The sequence below is a fragment of the Gymnogyps californianus genome, chromosome 12 (genome assembly GCF_018139145.2).
Source record: "Gymnogyps californianus isolate 813 chromosome 12, ASM1813914v2, whole genome shotgun sequence".
Lineage (NCBI taxonomy): Eukaryota > Metazoa > Chordata > Aves > Accipitriformes > Cathartidae > Gymnogyps > Gymnogyps californianus.
In genome coordinates, this window is record NC_059482.1 from 20,653,386 (window position 1) to 20,678,334 (window position 24,949).

The window sequence follows — 24,949 nt, forward strand, 5'->3', positions numbered from 1 at the left end:
TGGGTGCAGGAGGGAGCTGTAACTCCAGGGTCTGCTTTTCAGCAAAGTGAAGCTTTTGGCTGCCCTCCCAGAGACGGACATGAAGTGACCTTCTGACAAGCTCCAGAAGTGATGTTTTGACTTGCCTGTACAGAGCAATCCAGGTTTCACTCTTTGGTGCTGAACATAGCAGGAGGTCAGGCACCGGTGTATGTATGTGGTCTGTCCTCAGCCACCCTGGAGAGAAGGGACTCTGCAATATGTTACCCATGGTAGCTTCTCAGAGGCTTTTTGTTCAGATAAGGTGAAGGTAACCTGGAGTTCAGGAATGCATGAGCTCCCTTAGGCCCCATCTCGTTGTTGTAGGAGACCTGAAGGAGAGCACGCAGAGTGCTGTCGTGGTTTTTTTGTCTCTGCCCGTTACCCGGAGCTTGCTGCCTTTCAGCGTATCCAGTGTGATGCATCTGGAGCAGGACCATGGCATGGCAGGAGTAAGAGCCTTGCAACAGCCTGAAACCATGCGTAGCTTTTGATGTGCATGGGGGGAATTGCAAAAAAGTCTCCCAAATAAGCCCACTCCTCTGCTTTGTTGGTGGCAGAGCTCAGTAGCAGGTTTAAATATTTCTCTGTGATTCCCAGGCCACCTCTATTGTGCATACAAAGAAATACTTAACCTTGCAGGGAATTATGTATAACACTGTGGTTTGCTGATGCATAGAAATGAACTATTTGTTGCATATGAAAATAGCAGTTATGCTATTTAATATTTTAGTATACGTATCCAAATACCAGTTTTTCTCCCACTATTTATTTTAGTGTATTTTTCATGGTTTGTAGTACTTCCCATGCAGAATAGTCGTTTTTAGGGCACTGTAGGAGGCAGGTTCTGTTCTCTTTTAGCAAAGTCTCCTTGGGAGAATTTTGCCTTAAATGGAAGGAGAAAGTTTTGAAGTCAGGATTTACAGCGTTGGGATCACTGGAGCACGGAGTGGTCTCGTATTAATGACAAGCTGTGCTGTCTTTGTGTTTTATTTCCCTTTTAGATCAAATGTTTAGAAAGGCTGTCAGTAGCTTGTGTGGTTTGACTGGAGGTTTGGTAGTGGAGAGCTTGCTGGTGTTTTTGAAATGCAGCGTTTCAGGAGGGTGACTAAAGAAGGGGTCTGCAATAAGGCTGCCTGGGCAATAAACAGAAATCTTGGGGATCAAGTAGTAGGGATCAAACGTTGATGATGTTGCAGCCACCTCTCTCCATACAATCCCCTCTAAAAAGAAATCTTAGTTTTGTACAACTGTATCTACAACATCATTGCATATTACATCCAAGAGTTCAAAAAGGAAAAGCAGGTGGGAAGTGTTGGGAGGGAAGATGCTGAAGGCACATTAATGGAGAAGAAAGACAACATTTGGGACGACAGAGAAGGATGGGGCTGAGTAACGATGGAGAGAGCAAGGCAGATGTTTGAATACGTAGAGAATCAAAGCCTTTGGGAGAGAGAATTGGGCTCTTTGGGTCAGGAGGCTGCAAGCTCTGCACAGGAATCTGCTGCTTTGCCATGGTGGCTTGTGCTTGTGTAACTCACAGGGGAAACAGTGTGAAATGGGCAAATAAATCAAAGGTGTTAACAAGCTACAGTTGTTCAAAGTCAGTCAGCCATTTAGTAGCACCCAATATAAAGGAGACAGGCTGAGGCCAACTAAGATGAAAAATAACTGGGAGGCAGTGGCTGTTGTGTGTCTGGAGCTAAGCTGGGTCTGCTGATGGCTGCAACAGCTTGGAAACAGAGATCTCCTGATGGGGAAGAGTGAAGAAAGGGGGGAAAAGGTATGTCCCCAATTTCTTTATATTTATTTATTTATTTATTTATTTATTGCAATATATTTATGGTATTTAGCCCAGAGGAGCCCTGAGGTCTCCTGCGTGCTACCACACTGACCAGTAAATACCCGGGCTGCCTCCCCTCCGGCCCCTCTCAGCTGCCCAGGCTGGAGCCCGAAGGCAGGCATTGAGAGTTCAGCTATTGCCTCTTAATGTGACCTATTTACCAGGAGGTCGCTTACCGCAAGCTACGGTTTCTTTTCCCAAATATTTTCCCACTAGTCTGCCCTGAGCTAGACCAACATGTTCATGTACGAAGTGTCCCGGGGGCCAGATCACCTGCAGTTTTCATAAATTATTACAGAGCAGCAGCACGTGGAGGGGCTGACTCAGTATTTCCCTTGTGCTGCTACAGATGTGAAGCCAATGTATTGAAATTGACTGTTGACATTCGTTTTCTTTTTAAATTGCAAGAAAAGAAATCTAATTAGCAAGAGGAAAACTGAAACAGGTTACCTCCTGTTTTCCATAGGGAAAAGGTGGATTAAGAAAGCTTTGTGAACTACTGGCATCTCTGTCTGAATCCTTTTCAAAATGTTCAGGTAGGGTTTGTTATAGCCTCTATCAAGCAGCAATTGCATTGAACCTGGCCAGGCTATTTGCACCCTGGGGAAGTCTGATCCCAGCATTTAATTTGTAAAGAACAAGGAATTTCTTTGGAACACATTCCTAAATAGCTGTGATAAAACATCCACAGTCAATATATTGGGTGAGTGCAGAAAAAAAACCCATTTAAATCAGCTCATTACAGCAGGGCGAGGATTATCTGGGAAACTGAAAAAAAGTAGAGTCTTCACAAAAGACAGTGGGAGAAAATGTGCGTTATCGCTCCTGCATGTCTCCCTGCCTACCGGCCTACATTTGATATCTATCTATAGCTGCTATTAAAAAGAATTTCAAAATTACTTCTAACTCTAGGATGACAAAAGGCTTGATTTGATGATAAAAGCTGAGCAGCTTGGGGAAAATTCTGGCATGTTAATGGACGTTGCTGGATGCCCAGGCTATTTCTGGTGCGAATGAGGTGCAGGTTTCTGACTACAGTGGAAATCCCCACTTTTCCCCAGGCCAGGTCCTAAAGGGAAGATTGCCAGCCATCATCATCTTGGTACATGCACATTCATCATCCTAGACAAGAACTGGTCTTTAAGTCATTCCTCAACATCTTACGCTGACTGATGTGGTCATTTTGAAATGAAAGTCACTTTTTCCCCTTTTTTTAATGGAAATGGAAAGGTTAACCCTGCCACAAAAAGGAGCCTTGGTCCTGCTATATCAGTGCCTGTGAATGATTTTGAATATGCACCAGTTCCAGTCGTACCACAAAACTGCATCATCTGCTGCAGAGCAGAAAGAAAAAGACGAAAATTGACTTAATATTTTGTTTAATGAACTCCGTGCTTTGATACAGAGAGAAGTACCTCCAAATTACTGAAGAAGAGCTGATCTCTATTACTGGGGTAAATGACTAGGGAGAGGTATTGGCTGACTTCTTAAGAGATGTTCTTTCATTTGCTGTGTGCAACTTATGTCTCCATAAGGCCTTGTCTGAGCATAGGAAGGAAAGATGTCCTGGGAAGATAAAAACATCCCAAAAGTTTGTATTAACACGCGGCCAAAAGAAAACGGTGATGCTGAAAGCAGAGCTGCATGAGGCATTTGCCCCTGGGCTGCGGTGCACGTGCACAGCTGCCCCGGTGCGAGGAGCACCGTGGGTTATGCTCGTGGGAGCTGTGGTGGGGTCACCGGCAGAAGAGAGGAGACACCAGCTCGAAACTGCGTTAATGGCAAGAAGATGGAGGAGGGGATCATGCCCAGTACACAGAAGAGTATTTATCAGGTGTTTTCCAATGAGTTGAGTAAGCAAAACCTCAGCTCCTGCAGTTCAGTCCCTGGCTTTGTCTATATGGGAAACTGTGGCTTCTTCTGTGCCAGCCTTTGTGTTCCAGTGCCAGCATCAACCAGTTGGTCCCATCAGCAATCCCAGCCAGCATTAGGAAATACACAGGAGTGTTTCATACAGAGATTATCAGCTGTGATGGAAACATCAATCTGTCGCTCAGGTTACCCGTGTGGATTGCTTGGTGTGGTACCAACCCTTGTGAAAACATCTGGGCTGGGCATTAGTTAACTTTACAAAAAAAAAGGTGATTTTGGAGTCATTACGTAAATTCCTTTCACTAGAAAATTACTATAATTGTAATAATTTCCTTTTAACGATGTATGTTACATCTCATTAGCAAAGACGTTCACAGGGGCTGCGTTCCAGTGGCAGTGGCACTGTCCTTGTAAAGAGCCACCGAAAAGTGGCTGTGCTTCTCATGCAGAGCTCCTGTGGCTTCGCAGCTTCAGCCAAAGCTGGAGGTGAATCACCGGGCCTGCTTCCAACTAAATTCAGTTGCCCCCGAAATAACACTGTGATATTGGAGTCAAAGTGGATGGATAATTTTCAGCTGGCTGCTACGTGCCTGAGCGAGTCGTAGAGGAGCTGCAGATGACTTTGGGAGCGGATTGGGTTCACTGCAGAACGCAGCCCTTCTTTGGCCAGTGGAAAGGTTCATCACAGATCAGATCTGTGGACGTGGAGGTAATTTTTCCTAACAGCCCGGGAATGAAAACTCAAGCCCGTGTCCAGCTTCATTTAAATGAATAAAGCTGCTCCTGCTGACTTCTGAGGGGGCTGGATGAAGGGTCCAGGGTAGAAGCCGGTCCATTTTCTCGCTGGCTTGTGTATCTGCGCTCACACCCCCAAGAAAGAAGAAAAAAAATACAGTTGTCGCTTTTATTCACAGGCCACAATAAAATCCAATTTGCTTACCCATAGCTCTGTTGGTGCCCGCATACTAAGTGGGGCTTAAAGCATGTTAGAACTCATAAAGTAATAAAAATAAGTAATGAAATATACTAATAATATAGTTAGAAAATATATGAGCAGTCTCAACCTGATGTAATTGAAAATGGATTTAGCAAACTCAGGCTCAGAACAGTGACCTTATTTTGTAGATGCTTTAAGCTATTTGTATCTCTGAGTGAATTTCCAAAAACTCAGCTGTCAGATTACGTATATTTTGGACGATTTATGATCTTAGTTTGATTTTTTTTTTTTTTTTTTTTTTTCCCCTGGCCATGTTAGCAGGTAAGAACAGCTTGATTGTGCGAGTTAGAAGGCATAAAAGCAGCCTCTAGACTCCTCAGATTTTCACGATGGCAAATGGAGCAATAATAAAATCCCAGTTGGGGCTTTCTGATGTTCTCTGTTATATCCTCCTCTCTTCAGTTAGTTTTAACTTTGATAACTCGATTTGGCTGGTAATTTGCTTTGGTCTTTGACTGTGATTGAATTATTTTGAAAAGCCAGAGTAAAATTAAGATTACTCTCTCAGGAAAAAATGATGGCAGAATAGCTGTGGCCTGATTATCTCTTTCCTCAGCTGATCAGCGCCAAGGTAGGTGATTTCTAGTTGGTGGCATTTGTCCTTGCTGCCAGCTTAGGTGTTGACTTCAAGTACTGGGTTTAAAGGGGAGGGGGGGTGAATAGGTGAAAGTAGGTTGCCTGCCTTTAATGTGGTCGTCCAGATGAAAAACTCACAAAGATTTCTCTAGATCTTAAAAGTGATGGAAGCTTTATTTTGTTTAGTGAGATTTGGTGTGGAATCTCAATTTTTCTGTTATCCTTCCTATCAAAAGTAGCTATCTACAGCTGGAATGTCCCCAGACAAGCTCCTACAGGGCAGGGCATGAGTGAGGTTGAACCGTACGATTGACGCTGCCACTCTGGTATGACGCCTACCAGTTCATTTGAAGAATTTGTATCTCTTGAGCCCAGGAGCTTTCAGCAAAAAGCAGGTTTCTGGAAGTCTTATCCATTCTTTGGTGAGTGCAGACACCTCCGCTTTCAGAAAAAGCTCGTTTTCCTGTGACTTTCCTGATAAGGCTGCTCCTGGAGCACAGCGTCTCCATCAGCTCTTATCACAGCACGCGCCGGCAGGTGGACCTGGGGTCAGTGACGTTGTGGTCAAGCCTCCTTGCCCAGGATTTTCTGCCAGTTTAATTTTAACTGCCAAATCCCAGCCCGGTCTGCTTCCTCTTATCGCCTGAATTCCCCGAAGGCTTCCTTGCCTGCTGGGCTCCAGCAACCCACGGCTTTCAGGCTGCTTCACAGTTATAGATATGCAGCTCAAGGATTATCTTGTTACTCTGGAAGGCGTTTGCTTTGTGTGTTTTCAGACAAGTATTCTATCTTGTATTAAATAATGATCAGCTTTAAGCTGACTGGTACTTCGTGGTGTTGTTTGTTGGGGGATGAAAATCTCGAGCACCATTTAAGAGTAAAATTTGTATTTTTATTCAAATTCCTGCCAGGGGCCAACCAGTTCTGTGGGGTCTCCAAACAAGAAAAATGAAATAATATTCACTGTCACCTCCTCCTTCCTCTAGATCCTTCGTTCATCCTGTATTACTCTGGGCTGTTAAATGCCAACAAAAATTTGGCACGTGTTGGTTTTCAGTGGTCCGACCTGTCACGGTAGTTGGTACCTGCCTCCCTGTTCTCACCTGCGACTCCAGAGGCTGCGAGATAGGAGTCAGAGCAGCACCTTGGCACAGATTTTAGACACCGACCTTTCAGAGGCTGCAGCAAAAATGCGGCCTGGGACGCATTACTCAAAAAAAAAAAAAAAAAAAAAAAAAAAAAAAAGATCAAGGAAGAGTAAAATGAAAGACAAATTATAAGATATAAACTAGGTAAAGGAAAAAGATTTTTTTTTTTTCCTTAAACTTAGAAATGTTTTTGTACCTTTCAGAGGTGAGCAAACTGTACACTCGGATTAAAGTACTCTCCTGAAAAAAAATCACTTCATTTTACTGTTTCTCTTTCCCAGTAAGTTGATTTATGTGACTTTCCTGGGAATTTAATTCTGCCTGCCCTCTGTGTGGAAGGACAATTTTGAGGAGAACAAGCACTGATTTAAGGTTTACAGGAAAAGTGTACCATATATAAAGAACTGTTTAGCCCTCATGGGATAGAAATGCCATTATCCTTTTGATCTCGGTGCTTGAAGACATATATTCATTGCCAGTCAGGCTCAGAGGAAACCAAACCTTGATCCTGGCTAGGATACTGCATAAATAGGAGCACTGTGGGAGAAGCTTCTCATCCAGTTGTGCACTGTGCAGAGGTGGAGACGGATGGTATGGACGGGGCTCTTGCTGTGGGCACAGTCTTTTTATCTCCTTCAGCAAAAGAGTGTCACCACTGGGTTAGCCTCCGGGTGACACTGGTGGGATGCTTTAAGCAGTAGGTACTTGTTGAAGTGCAGATGCTTTAGTTTTCTGTAATCAGAAACAGACAGCAAATCTGGGACCCAGCCTCTGAGCTGTGCATTGGTATTCTGCACCCTGCCTGCTGCAAAGAGGTCACGTTTTGGGGAAGGAACACAGAAAAACAATACAGGCAGCTGAGCACTCTCTATAGCCATTGTGGTGCTCTGAGAATGATACCCTTTTCACCCAGTGTTGCTGTAGATTTTGTTCTCCTGCTGTGTTCCTTTCGTAATTGCCAATTAAATAGGCATCTTAGACTCAATTTATCACTGGTCTAAATTTGTCTGTGTCAGGCAAGGGAAACTGGGTTAGCATTTGGCAATGCAGGTATGTTTTAGGAGCAGCAGACTTAGTTTGGGGAAGAAATATTGATGTGTATGATGTGGTAAGTTGGCTAATTTTGTCCTCTAGCATCATTTCCTGAAAGAGAAGCAACAGGGTTTATAATTGATTTGATTAAATAATAAATGATACATTCTCCTACTGCAAAGTAGGCAGCATTTCCAGTCTATGAATCTTCTGTGGATATGAATGGAGAGACTCTAAATAGTACGTGACCAGGGGTAGTTATTCCCCCCTAGGCACTGCTGCACACCAGAGCACAGTGTCAGCGACTTGAAGAAGAAACTTGAGGTAAATTAAAGTTTCTTTAAAGTTTCTTTTGTCTCTCTCCCATTGCTTTATTGCTGAATTTCTTCACAGGAGCTTTCTCCAGAGTTTCTCACTTCCAGCCGTGGCTTTAAAGATGTGCTGTACCTGTCCACAGCACACAGAAAAAGGCTCCAGGTTTAACAGTTAGGCATAAGCCTTTGTCACCTTATCAGCCAAAGTTGCAAAGGAGTCCTTCTTATATGCCCTTGTTATATGGATTTGATAATTTTTTTTCTTTCTTGGTCATTTCAGTAGGCTGTAGTAAGCCTAGTATTAAATTAACGCTGGGGCCAATATACAAAATAATATGCAAAGTGTATGGCCAGATTTTCAAATCTGGATGTTGTTTTTCGATCTCTGAGTTGAGACGAGGGACACTTTCCCCCAAGCACTGACTGTCTGCAGGGCCACTTCGTGCAGCTGGAGGTGAGGCTGCTAAAGTGCCTGTGCACTTCTGCCCAGAGCCGGTACCAAAACAAACGTTCAAGGATGAGCTTGGAGCTTGCCGCTGAAATTACTGCAAGTTCATCTTTAGGTGCCCAGGAGAACATTATTGAACCTCTGTCTTGTGACTCCTTGGCGTGCTGGTAGGTTTGCCAAAAGGCAGCCAGCAAGCTGTAGCCGTATGGCCGGGCAGATGGATTTTGTGCGTCATCAGGTCCCTTTAGAAGTAAAGGCACAACATTAAGGTGACACAGTCCTTGTGTGTTTAAACAGTTGACAACTGAAGCAAGATGTGTCTTGTTATTCTTGGTAGCTGCTATTTTGCATTTCTGTCCAGAGCTGGGAGATGTACTGTGTTGGAGAAGATGCAGCTGGGTGGAGATGGCAAAAGATACTGCTGGGTCTGTCGTTAATTCCAGCCCTGGGTCTTTGCCTATCTATTATATGTCCCTTAACGAGCATTCTGCATCATTTGAACATACGGTGGACAAAACACTCCATAACTTCTTAAATGTAATTCAGTTTTAGGATGAAGCTTGCAGGCTTTTCCTCTTCAGGCTTGAGTCATGCTTTAGGTTAATAGCCCAGTTAGTTGCTAATGGCCAGTGCATCCATACCCAGGAGCAATGAAGCTTCACCTGGCTCCAGGGCTGCCAGAGCTGCCAGCTCCCACCCTGTGGCCAGTGAGCTCTGCATTGGTTGAGGGCCAGTTCTGCAGAAGCACTTTGAGATAATTTTGGTCTGAATTTTTAAATCTGAACATAACTCTTGATTTTCAGTCATTGTGCCCCTCGCTTTGCCCGTTCCCTAATGATGGCTGTGTTGCTGTTTGCAGATGATGGGAAGCTGTCCCTGGAGGAGTTCCAGGCCTTTTTTTCTGATGGGACACTCAACGAAGAAGAACTTGAGAAGCTCTTTCATACCATTGACTCGGACAACACCAAGTAAGTTCCCTGTGCTGACACACCCCTGTTTCACAGAGCCTTTGGATCACGGCATTCGTGTGCAGGGGCAGTGCTGCTCTGGAGAGCTAAGCACTACAGAGGCTGCAGGCGCGCAACTTGCTTTGCAAAACTTTGCAAAACTTTGCAAAATCTCCATTTCTGCTTGGTTTGTGTCTCATCTTGATGGCCACTATGACTTCTTTTGTCTTGGTGTTTTTTTCAGGCCATTTTCTTTAGTGCAACGTGGTCTTTACAGCATCTGAAATGATGCTTAGTTTTACCCATGAGGGCATTTAAATGGCTCTTCAGCTTTTCCACTTTATCTAAAAGCTTCGCTGTGCTATAAAAGGCAGCTGTGTGAATCTCTGTAAGCGTAGTCCTATCCAGCTACTTTACACACAACAAACTGGAATGGTTTGTGGTTTTGTTTCTTTGTGATGTCTCTGTATCCCCTGCACTTGCACCATGCCTGCTTCGCCTCCCATCCAAAATATCCCCTGGAAAGCAGTGATCGCTCTGGCACTTAACAGAAACAAGCCCCCTTCTCTTCAAGGTGAAGTTCGGCCACGCAGAGGCCAGCCCAAGCCCTGCAGCCGCTGTTGTAGACGCTTTGCCTCTGCTCGGATCCCAGCAGCCTGATGTGGCTGTACTTCTGTCCAGACAAAGCCTGGGCAAGGCAGCAAGGGGACGGATCCACGAGTAGCACTGCGCTGTCTGCATCGCAGCTGCAATAGCAGCAGGGAAAAACAATGGCAGAGGAGGGATCTAGGCATGCTTTAGTTTGACGTTACATCAAAGTTGAAACTACATATGGCACCTAACCGCTCTCACTGAGAATCAAGCTTTTGCAGGCTGTGCCGAGCTATCAAATTAAGATGACAGACTTGTTAGCAGCTGATGTTTCCTTCCCCTCCGCCTGCCTTTGCCGTCTCTCCCTCAGCACCCCCTCTGACTGCCTTTGCCTTTGGCGAGGTCTGAGGTGTTTGTGAGCCCCCTGACAAGTGTCTGGCACCAGCAGCGTTGGGGATCAGCACAAAGCCATGGGGTCTGCGGGGCCCCGGTGGGAGCCCCCCCTGCCAGCAGGTAGCGACGGTGCTGGGCACCGGCACGAAGGACACAGCCCACTGGTGGGTTTTCTCTTTCCAAGAGGAACCCATCTTCAGAAGCCTGAGCAGTTTAGGCTATTTGGAAATACAAATGAAAGCCAGCTTTGAGTCATATTCCAGTGTGACTCTTATTCCTCTAGAGAGAAAAAATCTGTCCAAAAAGCAGCTGAAAAGAAAATCCAGTTTCAAATGAGAAGTCTTGCAGTAAGTGCTTAAACAAATAATAGTCTGGTTAATTATAAAGCTTTTTGGCAGCAGGTAGATCAAGTCTTGCCCATGTGAGTGGTGCATGCTTTGCCACCCATCCAAAATAGCCCCTGGAAAGCAGTGATTGTTCTAGAGTGCGCTGGCACCAAAGCAGCGGATGTAAAACTCATCAACCCGGTACAGGGGCTGCTGCTGAAGACGTTTCTGAAAGCAAAGTAAATGTGAGGTTTCTCAAAATCTCATCTTTCCAATGTGTCTAGTTCCCAAAGTTTATTCCAAGATCAGAAATGCCAAAGACCAGCTTGGTATGTACTATTCACTGAATAATTAATCAAAGGAACTTAAGTGATCTTGTTACTAAAATTAGCTAGGAATGATCCATCCCTTCTAATGGTTCCTCTTCAGTAGATGCTAGATGCTGCCTTATGCTTTGTGGGTCTATTTATCGAGCTCCAGGCGATGCTCCCGGGTGGGCTCTCTGGGACTCGGGTGCTCACCTGCCTCTGTTCTGAAATAATTTATAGCATTGCCTGAGCTTATCCACTTTCATCTGGCCTTTGAAAGGATGCAGACAGCTGATGTGTAAACCGGGGTGTATGGGGGTTGGTGTGCAGATGTTTCTTCTGGCCTTCTTGAAATGGGAAATTGGATTGCAGTCCATTTTTGCTTGGGGATTGTAGAGAACCTGCAGCTTGCTCCGAGCCTTAGTAAGGGATGTCTTCTAAACTGGCCAGAGAGAAAATGTGCCATTTCTAAATGTCATGCAACAGTGCTGCCGGCAAGCGGGGCCTCGCTGAGCAGCTCCTGAGTGTGGCAAGAGTTCCCACAATTCAGTAGTGTTTTTCTTTTGCCAAGCTGGCTTGATCCAGTCATCAATACCCGTTAGGGACCGATACTTGCACAGAGCAGTGTAGCATCTGCTGTTCTTGGCTGGAAGGAAAGGCAATGAGCTGGTCACCCTTCCAAGTTAAATCCTTGCACGAAATTGGCACTTGCTTATTGATTTGGAAAGCACAGACACCTACAGCAAATTTATCAAGTTGGGGGAAGAAAATATTCCTTGTTTTTTATCTGCAAGATCTCTCAGTCTCCAGAAAACCTATTTCAAAGCCGGGCTTCCTTCTGCAAAAGTGCTTTTCACTATGAAACAAGTAGTCTGCTTGACTGCAGTCTTGCATCTAGTACAGTCCTTCAAGTTGTGTGCGTGCTCTTCACCTTGCCTTGTCTTTTGTTCTCCGCACAGTAAATCGGCGGGTCTGGGGGAGCTCGGGCAGGAAGGACGCTGCCTCCAGCCTCCGGCATGCCCAAGCACTAGGGTTGCAATTTTGAGCACTGCTGCCACCAAGCAAGAGGAGTGGAGCTTTCATTTTTCCATTTTACAGGGGAACATAGGAAGAATATTAACTTTATCTTTCCAAAAGGCTGTTTGAATGACAATTATTTGCTATTTGATAGCACTTTATTTATTTTTAAGGCTGTTTTTTGATACTCTGTTTTATCTATGTGTTTTTTCTCATATTGCCCATCATGTTTGTTTAGTGTGCAAACCAAAGTTTGCTATTGAAATTACAGCTAGAGCAGAAAATGAAGAAAATTATGTTCCTGCTGATTATTAGTAATTGCTGTTACCAGCCAAATTACAAAATGTTGATTCAATTTCCTGGAATATTTTTAGGAGCAGGGAACTGCCTTACTGGAGTAGATAAAATGAATGTCTGTACCGGTTTCTGGACTTGCTTTCATTGGGAAGACGGTGGAAAGGAAAAAAGTTGGGCAGAGGAGTGGGAAGATGAGGCTGGTTACGGATGCAGGAGTAGCTGTGCTGCTGTGGGGAGTCAGTCGTGACATGCTGTGGCTGGAGGAGTGCATGCTTCTGTCTCGGGCATCACAGTCCCCCAGTGAAACACCTCGTTGCCAGCAAGGTGCGGTTAGGAGGATGCTGAACTGAAATGAGATACTACAAAATAGCCCAGGGACATTAATGAGGCTCCTTCTTTCTTCTTGACCACCTGGGAGGTGTCTCTAGGAGGTTAATGATGTGTCATGGTCAGCATGGGCGCCGAACGCCCGCCCCGGGGTTTTATTACCGGGTATCTCCACAAAAGAACCTGCTGTCCATGGCAGGGTGCGAGGACTGTGCTGTAAGTCCCATCATCACTGGTTATTTCATCTGGCAGCAGGAACATGCAAAATGTGTCACATATTTCACTCGTTTTTTGGCAAAATTATATTCATAAACCTGCAGTTGCTTAAAAACAATGATCAAGTGGCATTTTTCTCTCCATTGCTCACACTGGCTGCCCTCCTTCCCTCCTCCCAACTGAAGCAGGAGGCAAAAGCAAGATGTTGCTAGGTGGTTTTTCACTATTGGTTTTAGCTGCTATTTCAGGAGGTTTCAGCGGTGCTTTATGGGGAGCTGCCTGAAGATTAATGGGGAAGTAATGATATGTTACTATTATTATCAATGCTACTGGAATCACACAAATTATGTGCATGATATGTAGACACACATATTTAAATATATTTATATTTGGTTTAGTGGCAGAACAGGGCTTTAGAAAACATTAGATTGATGTTCACCTGGGAAATCCTGTTATATTTGCAGAGTTATCTACACATTTTCTTACTTTTTCTAATGATATGTATTAATTTTTAAAGGAAAAAGTCATTGCAAATGGAAAGTCAAACAAGTTTTAGGGTCACAAATGACTGGATGAAACCCTTTAAAATGTTACTGCGATACTGGACGAAACTTGCTTTGTCTGACCCACAGTTTTCATCTTCTTCCAGCTCCCTCAGCCAGGACTCACACCCACTCTGCATCCCCTCGGAAGGAAGGAGCACCTCTCAGTCCTTGTGAAAGCAGGGGGAGGTCAGATGTGGCTGTTGACCAAACAAATTTAGTCCTGGCAAGGGATTTTAAAAATTCCTTTTCTGTTTTGTACATTTTTCATAGCTGCAGAGGACAATCCTTTGGGGAGAGATCTGCTCACTGGAGCAGGACTTCTCCGATGAGCTGTACAGGTCCATTCACAAGCAGCCAAGAACATGGCATTAGCATTCTGCTGCTCTGTCGTTTGTTATCTCTTTGCTAGGCTTATAGCTATTCTTTTTGTTGCTTTATATCCCCCCCCCCCCCCCCCCGCCCCACACCATGAGCTCTTCTTTCCAGTAGCAAACACTAAAAAACATTGGAGCGTGCATGTAGGATAATTAACAGAAGCGGTATCTCTTCTCAGAAGCCCTTCACAGCTTCCCCACACTGTCACTTTTGCCGGAGGATTGTGACAAAAGGAGAACTGCAGACGAGCGGGTTCTCCAGCCGTACCGCATTCGGCAGCCTGCTGCCTCCTGCCCTTCGTGGCAGTTACCTAGGGTGGTAGTCCAGAGGGGCAGTGAAGGGGGATGGATGGGAAAACTGATCGCGTACCGTCGGATGCTGAACAACGTCCTTCTTGGAAACATGGAGCCGCCTTCCTCCCCTGACCCCTCAGCTGCTCAGATACCACAGGGAGCTGTATTATAAATCAGAATAATTTGGGGTCGCTTTGGGGTGCAGGGATGTAGTGGGGTACAGTCAGGGCAGCTACCAATCTGAGTGCTGTGTTCAGCCCCAGAGTTAGGGGAGGCACGGCTGTGCAGGGCCACCCCGGAGCAGGTAACGATGCTGATGAACTTCTCTGCCTGCACTTATTAGTCCCGCTGTAAAGTGGAGCGTGTCAGCCTGGAGAGCGCTGTGCCGGCACAGCCATGCTGCTTCCAGCGGTGGATTCAGCTCCGGTGTTTTGAGAGACCTGCAATGCCAGTGCGGACAGGGTGGGAGCTTTGGGCTGCCCCTGCTTTTGCAGGGAGATGGGGCGTACCTGGCCCTGCGCGGGGTGTTTAAATGGCTGCAATCCCAAGCAGAGCTGTTGGTGGGGGCAACTTGCTGCCTGGCAAAGCAAAGCCGGCTGAGATGGGTCCAGCCCTGGGCTGGCACGGTGGGACAGCTGCTCCTCATGGCCTGGCTGCGAGCGCTGCTTACTTAAGGTTGATGGAAGCGGAGCAAACGAGGAGGGACAAGTCTATATTTCACTGGCTGTTAATTGTGCAGAGGAAGCAGTTAAGATCGTGTTAGTGCTAATGAGGGATACGAGCAGGAGCGAGCTGTCTCCTGCAGTTGTGACTTGCTGGTTACGGTGTGTGTTTTTGAGCTGGAAGCAGCTGTGCAGAGCATCGGTGCCAGTGCCGAGGCCTCTAAGGAGAGGGAGGGAGCACGGCAGTGTGTACTGCTCCTGCCTGGCCTCCCCAGTCCCCTTCCTCCTCTAACTCGGCTGGGAAAAATCCCCCCGGCTCTTGTCTGATTTCTACCCTCTGCAGACATCATCAGGGCATTTGCGGGGCCAGAAGGTCTCAAAATTGGGCTGATAGCTTGCAGGTATGAATTTTGTTTCTCTGTTACTTTGATTGCATCAATACCCAGAGAATAAAATTGGTTTACATTAGACCCTGTGCAAACACTCAGTGCCTGTGTCTATGGAGCTTAACGCTCTACAATGGTGAGCAGCATCCAAAGAGTGGGAGGAGATGCTGACAAGGTGCTGCTGGTGTAGTTGGGGGTCCGGACTGACGCTGTTCTCCATGAGAGGAGCCAAAGACAGACATCTCGGTACCAGTCCTGCAGCTCTCTGGCTTGGTGGTACACTGACTCTGAAAACTCCTGGTTTGGTGTTGTATAAGAGCAATGTGGCATTCTGGAGGGGTCAGAGACAAAGGCAAAGGAGCTCAAAATTTATTCTCAAGTGAACAGCAAGCAGTGAACAGCTTGCAAGGAAGCTTGGTGTGTGCAAGCTAAAGCTACACCTTGTGCTCCAGCTGATGACCTGGGCAGAAATGGAGCTTCACATCATCACAAGTGAACATGAGGTTCTCAACACCCTCCTTCCAGCACACAACCCTGCTCCAGACCTGGACACCTTCAGCACCTTCGATCATGCAGCAGCCTGCTGTCCTTCTGCTCCAGTAATTATTTTCCTCTGTTGTTACCACTTTGGATGCCACAGTCGCTGCAGGCATACCCTCTGAGGTGCTCTACCCTCCCACAACCTGTGTTGAGTCTGGTGTCCTTTGGTGTGGGGAGACTCCATCCATCTGATACAGTCCACTGTGGGCTTTAGCTCATGCTGCCCATGCTTTTCTCCAGGCTTCTGCAGTCCAGTCCTCTCAAAGTTGAACAGAAAGTACTTCCACTTCTTGAGCAAGGAACGACGATGATTATGATCGAGTATTTTTTTTCCTGTTTTTTGTCCCCCTCCCTAATCTTGGCTGTTCGCATTGCAAACCTGATTCAGTGGAGTGCTGGCTTCGTCTGGGAGCCGAAGCCCACGCTATGGAGCTGGATGTGCCCATTGAAACCAACTTAATTTTTGAATATCGAATGTTCTCAATTAGCTCTCTGGGAAACAAACTACGGATGGTATAATCAGCTGAGATTTTGATTAACTGATTCAAGAGACAGTTCTTGTCTCTTCTGAAAGGGACAAAATGATTGCACAAAAATTATATGTCTGGCTCTAATTTCTGGCTCTCGAAAGCATGGGCATTTGGTGGATTTTGTTCTTTCTGTTTATGTGGAAGATGTTTTTTGAGTCCTAGCTTATTCTTCTCTATGCCCACATGTCACTTATACTATACTCTGCTCTACTTTTCATTTAAGTGAAGAAATACTTGGTGCCAAAGCTGGTGCTCAGCAGCTGCGTGCTTATAGAGCTACAAAACATCTCAGGCTCAGCAAAGGAAAGGGGCTTTTTAAAAAAATCACTCACTGGGAAGGTCATCGGGAGAAACACAAAGCTGGAAAAACTGCACAGAAACTTGTTTGAAAAAACATTTGAAAACATTTTTCTCTTTCTAATCGTATTTCCCAGGTGTTTTCCCAGGCAGCCTCTCGGCGGGGTCTCCGGAGGGAGCCTGTTTAATGCTGGCAGCAAGGCCGATTGGAGCTGGGAGCAGCGGGCTGGTGTTTTCTGCAGAGGGCGAGGATCAGGGAGGGTTTATCTGCGCAAACAGAGCAGAGAAGTATCACACCAGAGGGTGTTCTGGCTGGGACTGGGGCTCGGCTTCTTATTTTTCAAATTGTGCAGGGCCGTTCTGCATCAGAGATTTTCTTTTCTAGGGAGTGGAAAGATACCAAGATCTTGCATTAAAACCATAAAAGTGACTAAGACATTTAATGCTAATCAGCTGCTTGTCTTCGAGTCATGTAGGCATTCAAAGAGATCATAGCGTTTTGGTTTAAGCTCCAGTCTTACAAATCTATCCGTGTGTTTTTTCTGAAGAAGTGTGCATAGGGCCCCACGATCAAGGAGCAGACGTGTCCAGCTGCTGCTTGGTAAGCAGAGCAAGCCATCTGCCTTGAGACTGAATTTGGAGAGAGGTTTTTTTAGATTGTTTTTCAGTGGCAGGAGAAGAGAATACATGAGAAACAAAGGTTTTGGGGAAAATACAGGCAACAGAGTACAGGGATTTCTTGCTTTACTATTCTTTTACTAGTTCCCTGCCAGTTGCGTGTCACATATCCAGACCTGCACGCTTGTTGCTCTAATTTCTTCCTCTCCTACATGCAACTTTGGTGGTAACCAAGATACCTGCAAAATCTGAAAGGAGGAAGAAGCTGGTTTAATTTTAACTCATGCTCTCAATGTCTTACCATTTGCTTCTGGCAATTAGCAAATCATTCAGCTGGGCTCCAAATAATTAGTTTTTCCCTGTCTCTTTTGCAGTTCAATATTACAGAGATTACAAATAGAAATCAGATTAGTCCAGGCTTCCGTATCAAGTAGAAATAGGCAAAAAGCTAAATGTTCATTCATCAAAAAAGGCCATTTCTGACTGATTCATGCTGTTGGCAGTTTGTGCAAAAAAAACCTGAGAGACTCTCCTCCCCCAAAAAAGGAAGGAGTATTTATTTGTTTTAGTGGTTTGCTTTGAAAATTGAGCTAAAAGAAATAACAAGAGGTTAAAAACATGCATAAGTGACTTCTTTTGAAGGAACGAGAGGGCCAAGAAGTGGAGGGAAGTTTGCCTCTGTGGAAAAAAATGCTGAAGTATAGCTTTGCTGCAAGCCACAGGGAGTTATCGGTGCCATTAACCTGCCCCTGTGAAGGTGAAAAATCACAGCATCCCTTGGCTTTCTTCCCAGGGAGGACCAGGATACCAGCACCCCAGCATGGCGAGGCAAGGGCGTCCAGTCAAACGGATGCAAATAGCTCTTCTCTGGGTAACTCAGGCTTGCAGGGTCCAGCACGGTACCGCTCCGAAATGCAGGCAGTGATTTCCAGTCCCTGTTGTGCATACATAAATCTTTTCCACCTTTATGACTGGTTTATCACCGCATTCACACACCTATCTTGTTCTCGTCCCTGTCGTGGTGGGCACTGAAGAGCAGTGTTGGCTTTGCAAGCACCCTCAGGTTCCCTGCAGTGGGATTTGGTGAGGCGATGACCTGAGCCCCTCCGGTTGCCGCTCAGCATCACGACTTGGAGAAGAAGAGGTTCCGCATAAATGCGAGCGAGCGGTACCTGATAGCTGCTCAGATTGCCACTGCTCTTGCTTTCGGTGTGTGGCACCATAGGATTGCTCCCCGTATGCAGGGCGTGCATGCAGCAGTCCTATCTGAATGCTGATTAGGCTTTAACACGCTTGTGGATGTTGTTGGCTTTTAACAAAGCAGCTGGGAAAATATTATTGGACTGGCCAGACCGGGAAAACACTCGTGGGTTCAAAGGCTGAGCGGTGGACGGGAGCCCATCTGCACAGCTTCCTCTTTCTTTGGCTTTTAAAGCACTTTATCGAGTACTCCACAGCAGGAGGGCTATGTCGTGATTTCATAAATGAGCATCATAGGTTGAAACTATTCTTTTCCTTCCTGTTTTTTTTCGTATTCTTCTGCAAACAGAGGATCCCTATTATGCAAAACAAAAATAGTTATAGTAACTATCCCAGTAATAGAGTTGACATAACAAAGCGGTCCAAATGCATCACAAACATTTAAAAGCTGGTATTTAAAAGTCTATCTTAAGGCTGATCAATTTGAACAAGCCTAACAGCAAAATTGATGTGTTATTAATTCAGACACAATCGCTGTACTTACTGTTGTGAAATGCATATGCGAGATGAAGAGCTCGATTTAAAGTGGGCTGTGATGCCGGATGCAGGCTGAAGATACTGGCTCTGCACGGGAGCAGGGTGCCAAAATTAAATAATCAATTATCTCAATGTAACATGATGGAAATATCTCAAAAATTCATGCTGTGTTTCCCAAGTGGAGCTGGTGGAAATACCCTGAGAGCAAAGGGGTCACCTGTGCCACCTCTGTGCTGGCCATGGCGTGTACGGCCCGTCCTCCCAAGGATTATAGTCCCAGTTTTGCCTGGCACTCTCTGGGGATAAATTAAACTAGAGCTGATATAACCCAGTGTATATAGACACTGGACCTGAGTGTGTATATAATAGTCGGCAACTTAATAAATTTGGAAGTGCCATCCCTCCTAGCAGCTAAGTTACTTGTAGGCTGTAATTAAACCTGCCTTCTCTTTTCTTTGATGTACTTGTGGGCAGAGTGATATTTTCAAGATCAAGTCATCCGTCCCCCCCCCAAAAAAAGTTGAGGTCTTAGGTGCAATTTAGTAAGGATTTGGCACACACAGAGACTTGAAAATGGTTTAGTACTGTACTAAATGTCTGTTTTATTTAAGGTGATGACTGTGCTTAGAAACCAACTGTTGGATTAAGCTTAGTCAATCAGTGTGCTGCACTGATATATTTTTCAGGCTATCAATTGCACTGTAAACAGGCATTTTATTGTGTTGTCATCTTGTTCAAGTTTTTATGAGCTTTTCAAGAGATTTTCTTTTGCAAGTGCGTGGTTAGAGGTTCTGTCCACCTCTGACAAAGCAGAGAGAGAAGATGATTATTTTCAATAGACTGTGAAATGGTCTTACAAGATACAAAGAGAGATGCCAGAGGAACATGCCTTAATCACCCAAAATTTTCTTCCATGAGCAGAAACAACCCCACCAATTTTTGCTCTTAACGTGCAGATCCTGGCTGCCCGATTGGACACAGAGGGGGAAAAAAAAATCCCCTTGCCCACAACTGGGCTGCAGAAGGCTGTGGTGTCCCCGACCCCGCAGTGCCTCTGCGGGAGGCCATGGGCAGCGAGGTGCCGTGCTTTGCAGAGGGCAGGCAGGGAGAGCGGCAGTGGGACATCTCTGCCTTGGGCTTCTCCTGCACTTCACGGAGTTTGAGGATTTGGATTCATGATCAGCACTTTGCGGAAAATTGCACCGTTACGCTGCATTTTTTATGTTAATCTATAGAAGCGATAGGGCAGGAAGGGCAGAGCCTCACCGATGCTCAGCCCGGCTCATCGGCAGTACCTGGACCCCAGCTCCCGAGCTGTGTGACAAAGCAAGACGCTCTAGCACCAGCTGACAGCCTGAAATGCCATATTGCAGTTGCTGATGAATGAACAAACAAATGTCTGGTGCTCCACAGGTACCAGTTTATTGCCCCTGCCTTTTTTTAAAGTGACGTTTATTTCTCTTTTTAACTAGCGAGAGATTAGAGCATGTTTTCCAACAACATCCAGACCATTTGTTTCATTTTTATCCATATTCAACCTCTTTTCTTGGTACCCTTGATGATTAGAGCTGGGTGTTTTGTTCTGTCAAATACTGCACTGCATAGAAAATGTTATTTTGGTTGCCTTGAAACTACTGATGACATAAAGCATCTGGTCTGCATCAGGGATGGTTTGCAGCTTGGGACTTTCTGAGAACATGGGAGAGGCAGCTGGGGTCTTCGCCGTGCTATTTCTGAGCCGTACCTCCAGCTGTAGGTAGGAAATCAGGTTGCACGGAGGCTTGCACAGGGCAGGCTGGCGTTAGGTAGGACCCGGCGCTTTGTAAGCGTCTGTGACTGCAGAATAAATCAGTGTGCCAAGGGAGAGGGGAGCTGAACGGGCCTTGAAATACAGCAGCGGGTGGGAGTCTTTAAAAAATGAGAAACTAAGCAAATAACATGTTATGTTGTAATGGTCTCTATCTTAGTGGTAGATACTGATTCCCTGAAAGGAAACGGAAACTCCGACAGTTGTGCTGCAGAAAGAGCGTATTACAAGCGAGGGGTGTTTAATCCTCCCCACCCTGAGAAAGTGCCCATGCTGATTTTATCAGCTGCACAAGCAAAAGCAGGAATATTGCTGTTAGCAGGCTTTATCGCCAAACCAAGCCCCAGCATGCGTATATGGGCCTTGTGCTCCTCGTACCTTACACCCTGTGCGCAGCCCTCGCCCACAGCCATGGGGATGGGGAACGGGGTACATGGTCCATGGGGGCTGGCGGGGTCACTCATGGGAGACTCCGAGAAAGCGTGAGCTATCACTGCAGAAGAGTTTTCCCTTTTCCAAACCAGGAAAATCCACACCAAAAGCCTTTCCTCGAGAACTGTGATGAGTGTGAAACCGTGGCAGAGGTAAGGGGCTCTGCCAGGAGAGGTAGGGATGGAACCTGTAGGAGAAGACCAACAGCCGAGATGGGGTCACGGGGGGCAGAGGTCCCTTTGGCTGCTGCATCCATACCTGAGCTTTGATGGTTTTGGACTTCAGAGATTCTCTTTAGCAAGTTCAATAGCCTCTTCGCATCGGTTTTGTGAGGTTTATTACTGCTACGAGGAAAATGCAATTGTATTGCAGGTCATTGGCCAGAGAAGAGACACCTTCCCATCACATCCCCAGTTACCGCTCATGTCGAGTGCTATGGCAACCGCCTTTCTGCACCACTCTGCAAGGCAGAACGCCTGCACTCAGGTGTCGCAGGCTTTTTGGAGCAGGTCCAGGCTTTTTTTGACCTGTTGCTCCCCAAAGTGTGCCACCCACCTGTGGGATTCAGCGTCATAACAAATCAACTAGGAATTAGTATTCAGTGCTAATCATCTGGGTTGGTTTTTTTTTTTTCCCCTTTTCCTTTGTAATCAGAGCTGGAATAGCCTTCATAACACAGATGCCTTACTGCAGAAGGGCGAAAGCTGCCGCAAGCTGAACTCCGCATCTTCTGGCATGGTGGGAAGGATGCCAGTCTTGTAAACCCTACACCCTGGGCTGTGCGGTGGCCGTAAGGCAATGTGGCACTTTGGTGAGGGTGTGACTGTCCCCAGGAGAGCCACCAGCCACGCTCATGGGTCTGCCCAGGGGCATCCACATGAAGGAGGAGGAGAAGGGAGTGAAGGTCTTCTGCTGGTCTTCCCCATCACGCTAGAAGGTCACCTAAAAGATCGTCTTTGGTGATGCTGAAACCACAGATGTGGATATCTGAGACGCTTTTTGTCTGGTTTGGGCACCGAGAGCCCTACCTGCCGGTGCTCAGCAGGGAACCAGGACCTCGTGGTTTCTCTGTGTTTCTGCAGGCAGAGCAGGTCTGTCCTGGCCTCCCGGTGCGACACTGCAGCAACTTCACAGGGACTTTTTGTGTAGGGAGGGAACAGCCTTGAAGCAGGATGAGGAAGGAGTGTGTTTTATCCTGAGCCTGCCAGATTTACCGTGCTCATTTGTACTGAAGGTCAGTTCAGTTTACCTTGAAAAATCAGTGTTTTCCAGATTACTGGCTTGTAATGAGGAGTCTGCTGCCCCAGTGCTCTGGAGCAAAGCGCACGGTGCAGAGCACACAGCTTTGGGTGCTAGCATTTCCGATTAATATAGGCTTATGGTTTGAAAACTGGATTTGGGCAGTGTCTGTATTAATGAGAATACAGATGACTTATCAAGGTGAGGAGCCACAGAGAAAGCCATATGAGAATATTAATATTTTAATATTAAAATATTCAGTGGGTCTGAATACAAGTTTGCTGTGCAGCCCCGCTGCTTCTCACCTTCTGTCTTGCTGAGCGGCATTAGCCGCAGTGGCCATGCGGTACAGAAAAGAAGTAAACCATCACTATCTTGGTCATCATCTGCCTAAATCCAGAGGAAGGCTGTGCAAGGAGCAGGAAGGAGCTGCATCCTGGGTTTAGGTGGGCAAAACGTCCTCGGCGACACTAGCCTTCAAATCATCCGGTGAACAAAAATCCTGCGGATAGCAAGGGTAAGTAGGAGGAGAGAAATTGTCTCCCAGAGTACCTAGAATCTGTTATAATCCCAAATCACGTACCATAGGTGATGAGGCTCTTTGTAATACAAAATCTACGTGTGAAAACTTCATACAAAATCCTCCTTTTGCTTTTCTTTGCTTCTGGGCAATTCTTTTTCCCTATCTTTTCTTCTCTGTGGTACCAGCTCTTCGGAGAAAAACATGATTCACTGCTGGGCTTTCAAGACTCCCTTACCGTGCTCCCCAAGTGCTCAAAGATGGAGCACGTGCTAAGGAAAGAATAAGAAATTTCTTTGAAAGAAATTGCTTTGGAGAAGGCAACATTTCTCTCCCTTTCAGGAGCCCCCCGTGGGAGCTGTTCCCTGTAGGTGTTCTAATGTAAGTCATCATGCTCCAGTGCTGGAAATGTCCCAGTTTCGTGGCGATCCATATGGGCTCTGCAAAACTGTGCCTGTTTCATATAACATGGATTTTGGAGGAAACCTCTGTCTGGAGTGAAAGGTGAACCCAGTATCGTGCAAATGGGCTCTCCTCCATCCACTCTGGGCATTTCAATAGGTGGTGCTCCCTGCCCTGCTGGAAAAAGCAGAGCTGAATGAAAAATACCTGCTGGGTTATTTAAGACTTGCTGCTCACTCTGTTTATTGGTTGGACTGAATCGTGTGCAGGGCAAGGGTGCCTGTGTCAGTACATGCGTCTTTGAATTATTCCTGCTGAAGCGCACCACAAAATACATTTTAAATTTATATCATGCAGGAAGCAGGGACGTTTGGCAGGAGATTAAGACCATCCTTTAAAGTAAGAGCCAGGTGGGCACCAGAGCCGCCCTGACTGCCAGCTTGCCACGGCTAAAGAAATTAAGACCAAAACTGACATATGTTGTGAATACTTGTCTGCCTGTGTCATTCAAAGCTGCAGCTGGCTGGATGCACTGCTGGTTGTGGACAGCCTTGGCATATGGTTTATGCTGTTTCTTTGCATGTGGCACCTCAGATTTTGGAAGTCCTTTTTTACGTCATACCATAAGAGTGGTGTTGTTTTTTTTTTTTTTAAAGGGTGGGCAGGTGAAGGAGGTACTTGGGTAGGTCTCGGGAAGGATTTAGCAGGGTTCTCCAGAAGAGTAAGATGATGGGCTTGAAAAGTTGCTTAGTTCTTTAGAATTAAAGTTATTCATCTCCTGGCTGGCATCCAGTATTTGATATTTCTCTTGCTCTGCCTGGAATAATTTCTCTCACTCTGGGGTTTGTGTGAAGATGTTTCTTTGAGTTCAGAAACTAATGATCAAGAGTGACCATCTGTGACCCCTTAGTAGGCATCTGGATGTACATTTTCCACTTCTGAGGTGTTGAGATAACACAGCGCTGTTGCTGCTGGGACTAGAAGGCGTATCATCAGATATAGTAATACTTTCCAGCTGCACATGTTGTTTTTTAGTCTTTCCTAAATGAAAATGAGTTTTGCAGGTGGCTAACGCTAGAGGATAATTTGTTTCCATGCTCGTTTGAAGCCTTGTAGCAAACCCAAAGCTGTGAATAGAAGATGGAAATAAAAGTAGAACGTGATTTCAGAAAAACCTCCATTTTCTGTGCTGGTGAAGCAACTAAGCCGTGTGGCTGCTGATGCAAACCTTTCATCTGCCCAAGTAAAAAGGTTATTATCTTCAGCTGAAGCCGATCAGGTGTTGAGTGGCATTTGAGCAGCACATCCAGGCAGCTATTTGCATGAGAAATACGCTGTAAAGATGAGACTTTGACATATTTGCAACTTCTGAATTCCCATTATGTTTTTGATTGTGCCGCCCGTTGGGAGAGCCTGGGACACCTTTCCCTTGGCTGAGCTGGAACCCAAGAAGGGAATTTCACGCTTTGCTCTGCCACGTTATCTTTTCCATTCTGAGATAACTTTTCCGCTCCCCTCTATAATTGAAGAGTAGCCTGGAGAAACATGTTGGCAACAGCAAGCCAGGGGCCATCAGCCTTGCTTTAGGGAGACAGAGAGATGCTGGGAAAGAGAGGGAGAGATGCTGGATGGTAGACGTGTGGCCGTTTTGGTTGGAAGGGACCTCTGCAGGGCTCTAGTCCCTAGTAGTGGGACCATCACCAGCACTGGACCAGGACAGCCCTGGCTTTGCCATGCTGAGTCCTGAAGACCTCCTGGGATGCTCTCTGGGTAACCCTTCCAGTGCTGTGCTGCACTGGGCTTGCTTATTAAGAGCTAAAGCAAATAATCATGGTGGGAAATTTCCAGAAATACCTTTTTTCCTGCTGGAAAATGCTGATTTGCTTGAACAAAGTG

The 24,949-nt window shown here is 46.0% G+C and overlaps 1 protein-coding gene across 2 annotated transcripts in view; it reads left to right on the plus strand.

Annotated features, from left to right (window-relative positions):
* Positions 1-24,949, plus strand: part of NECAB2 (N-terminal EF-hand calcium binding protein 2) — a 90,297-nt gene that overhangs the window by 37,142 nt on the left and 28,206 nt on the right. For both annotated transcript variants that reach the window (XM_050904105.1, XM_050904104.1), the window contains exon 3: positions 9,108-9,216. In XM_050904105.1, coding sequence (XP_050760062.1) covers positions 9,108-9,216 — 109 coding nt within the window. The remainder of the gene's footprint in view (positions 1-9,107; positions 9,217-24,949) is intronic.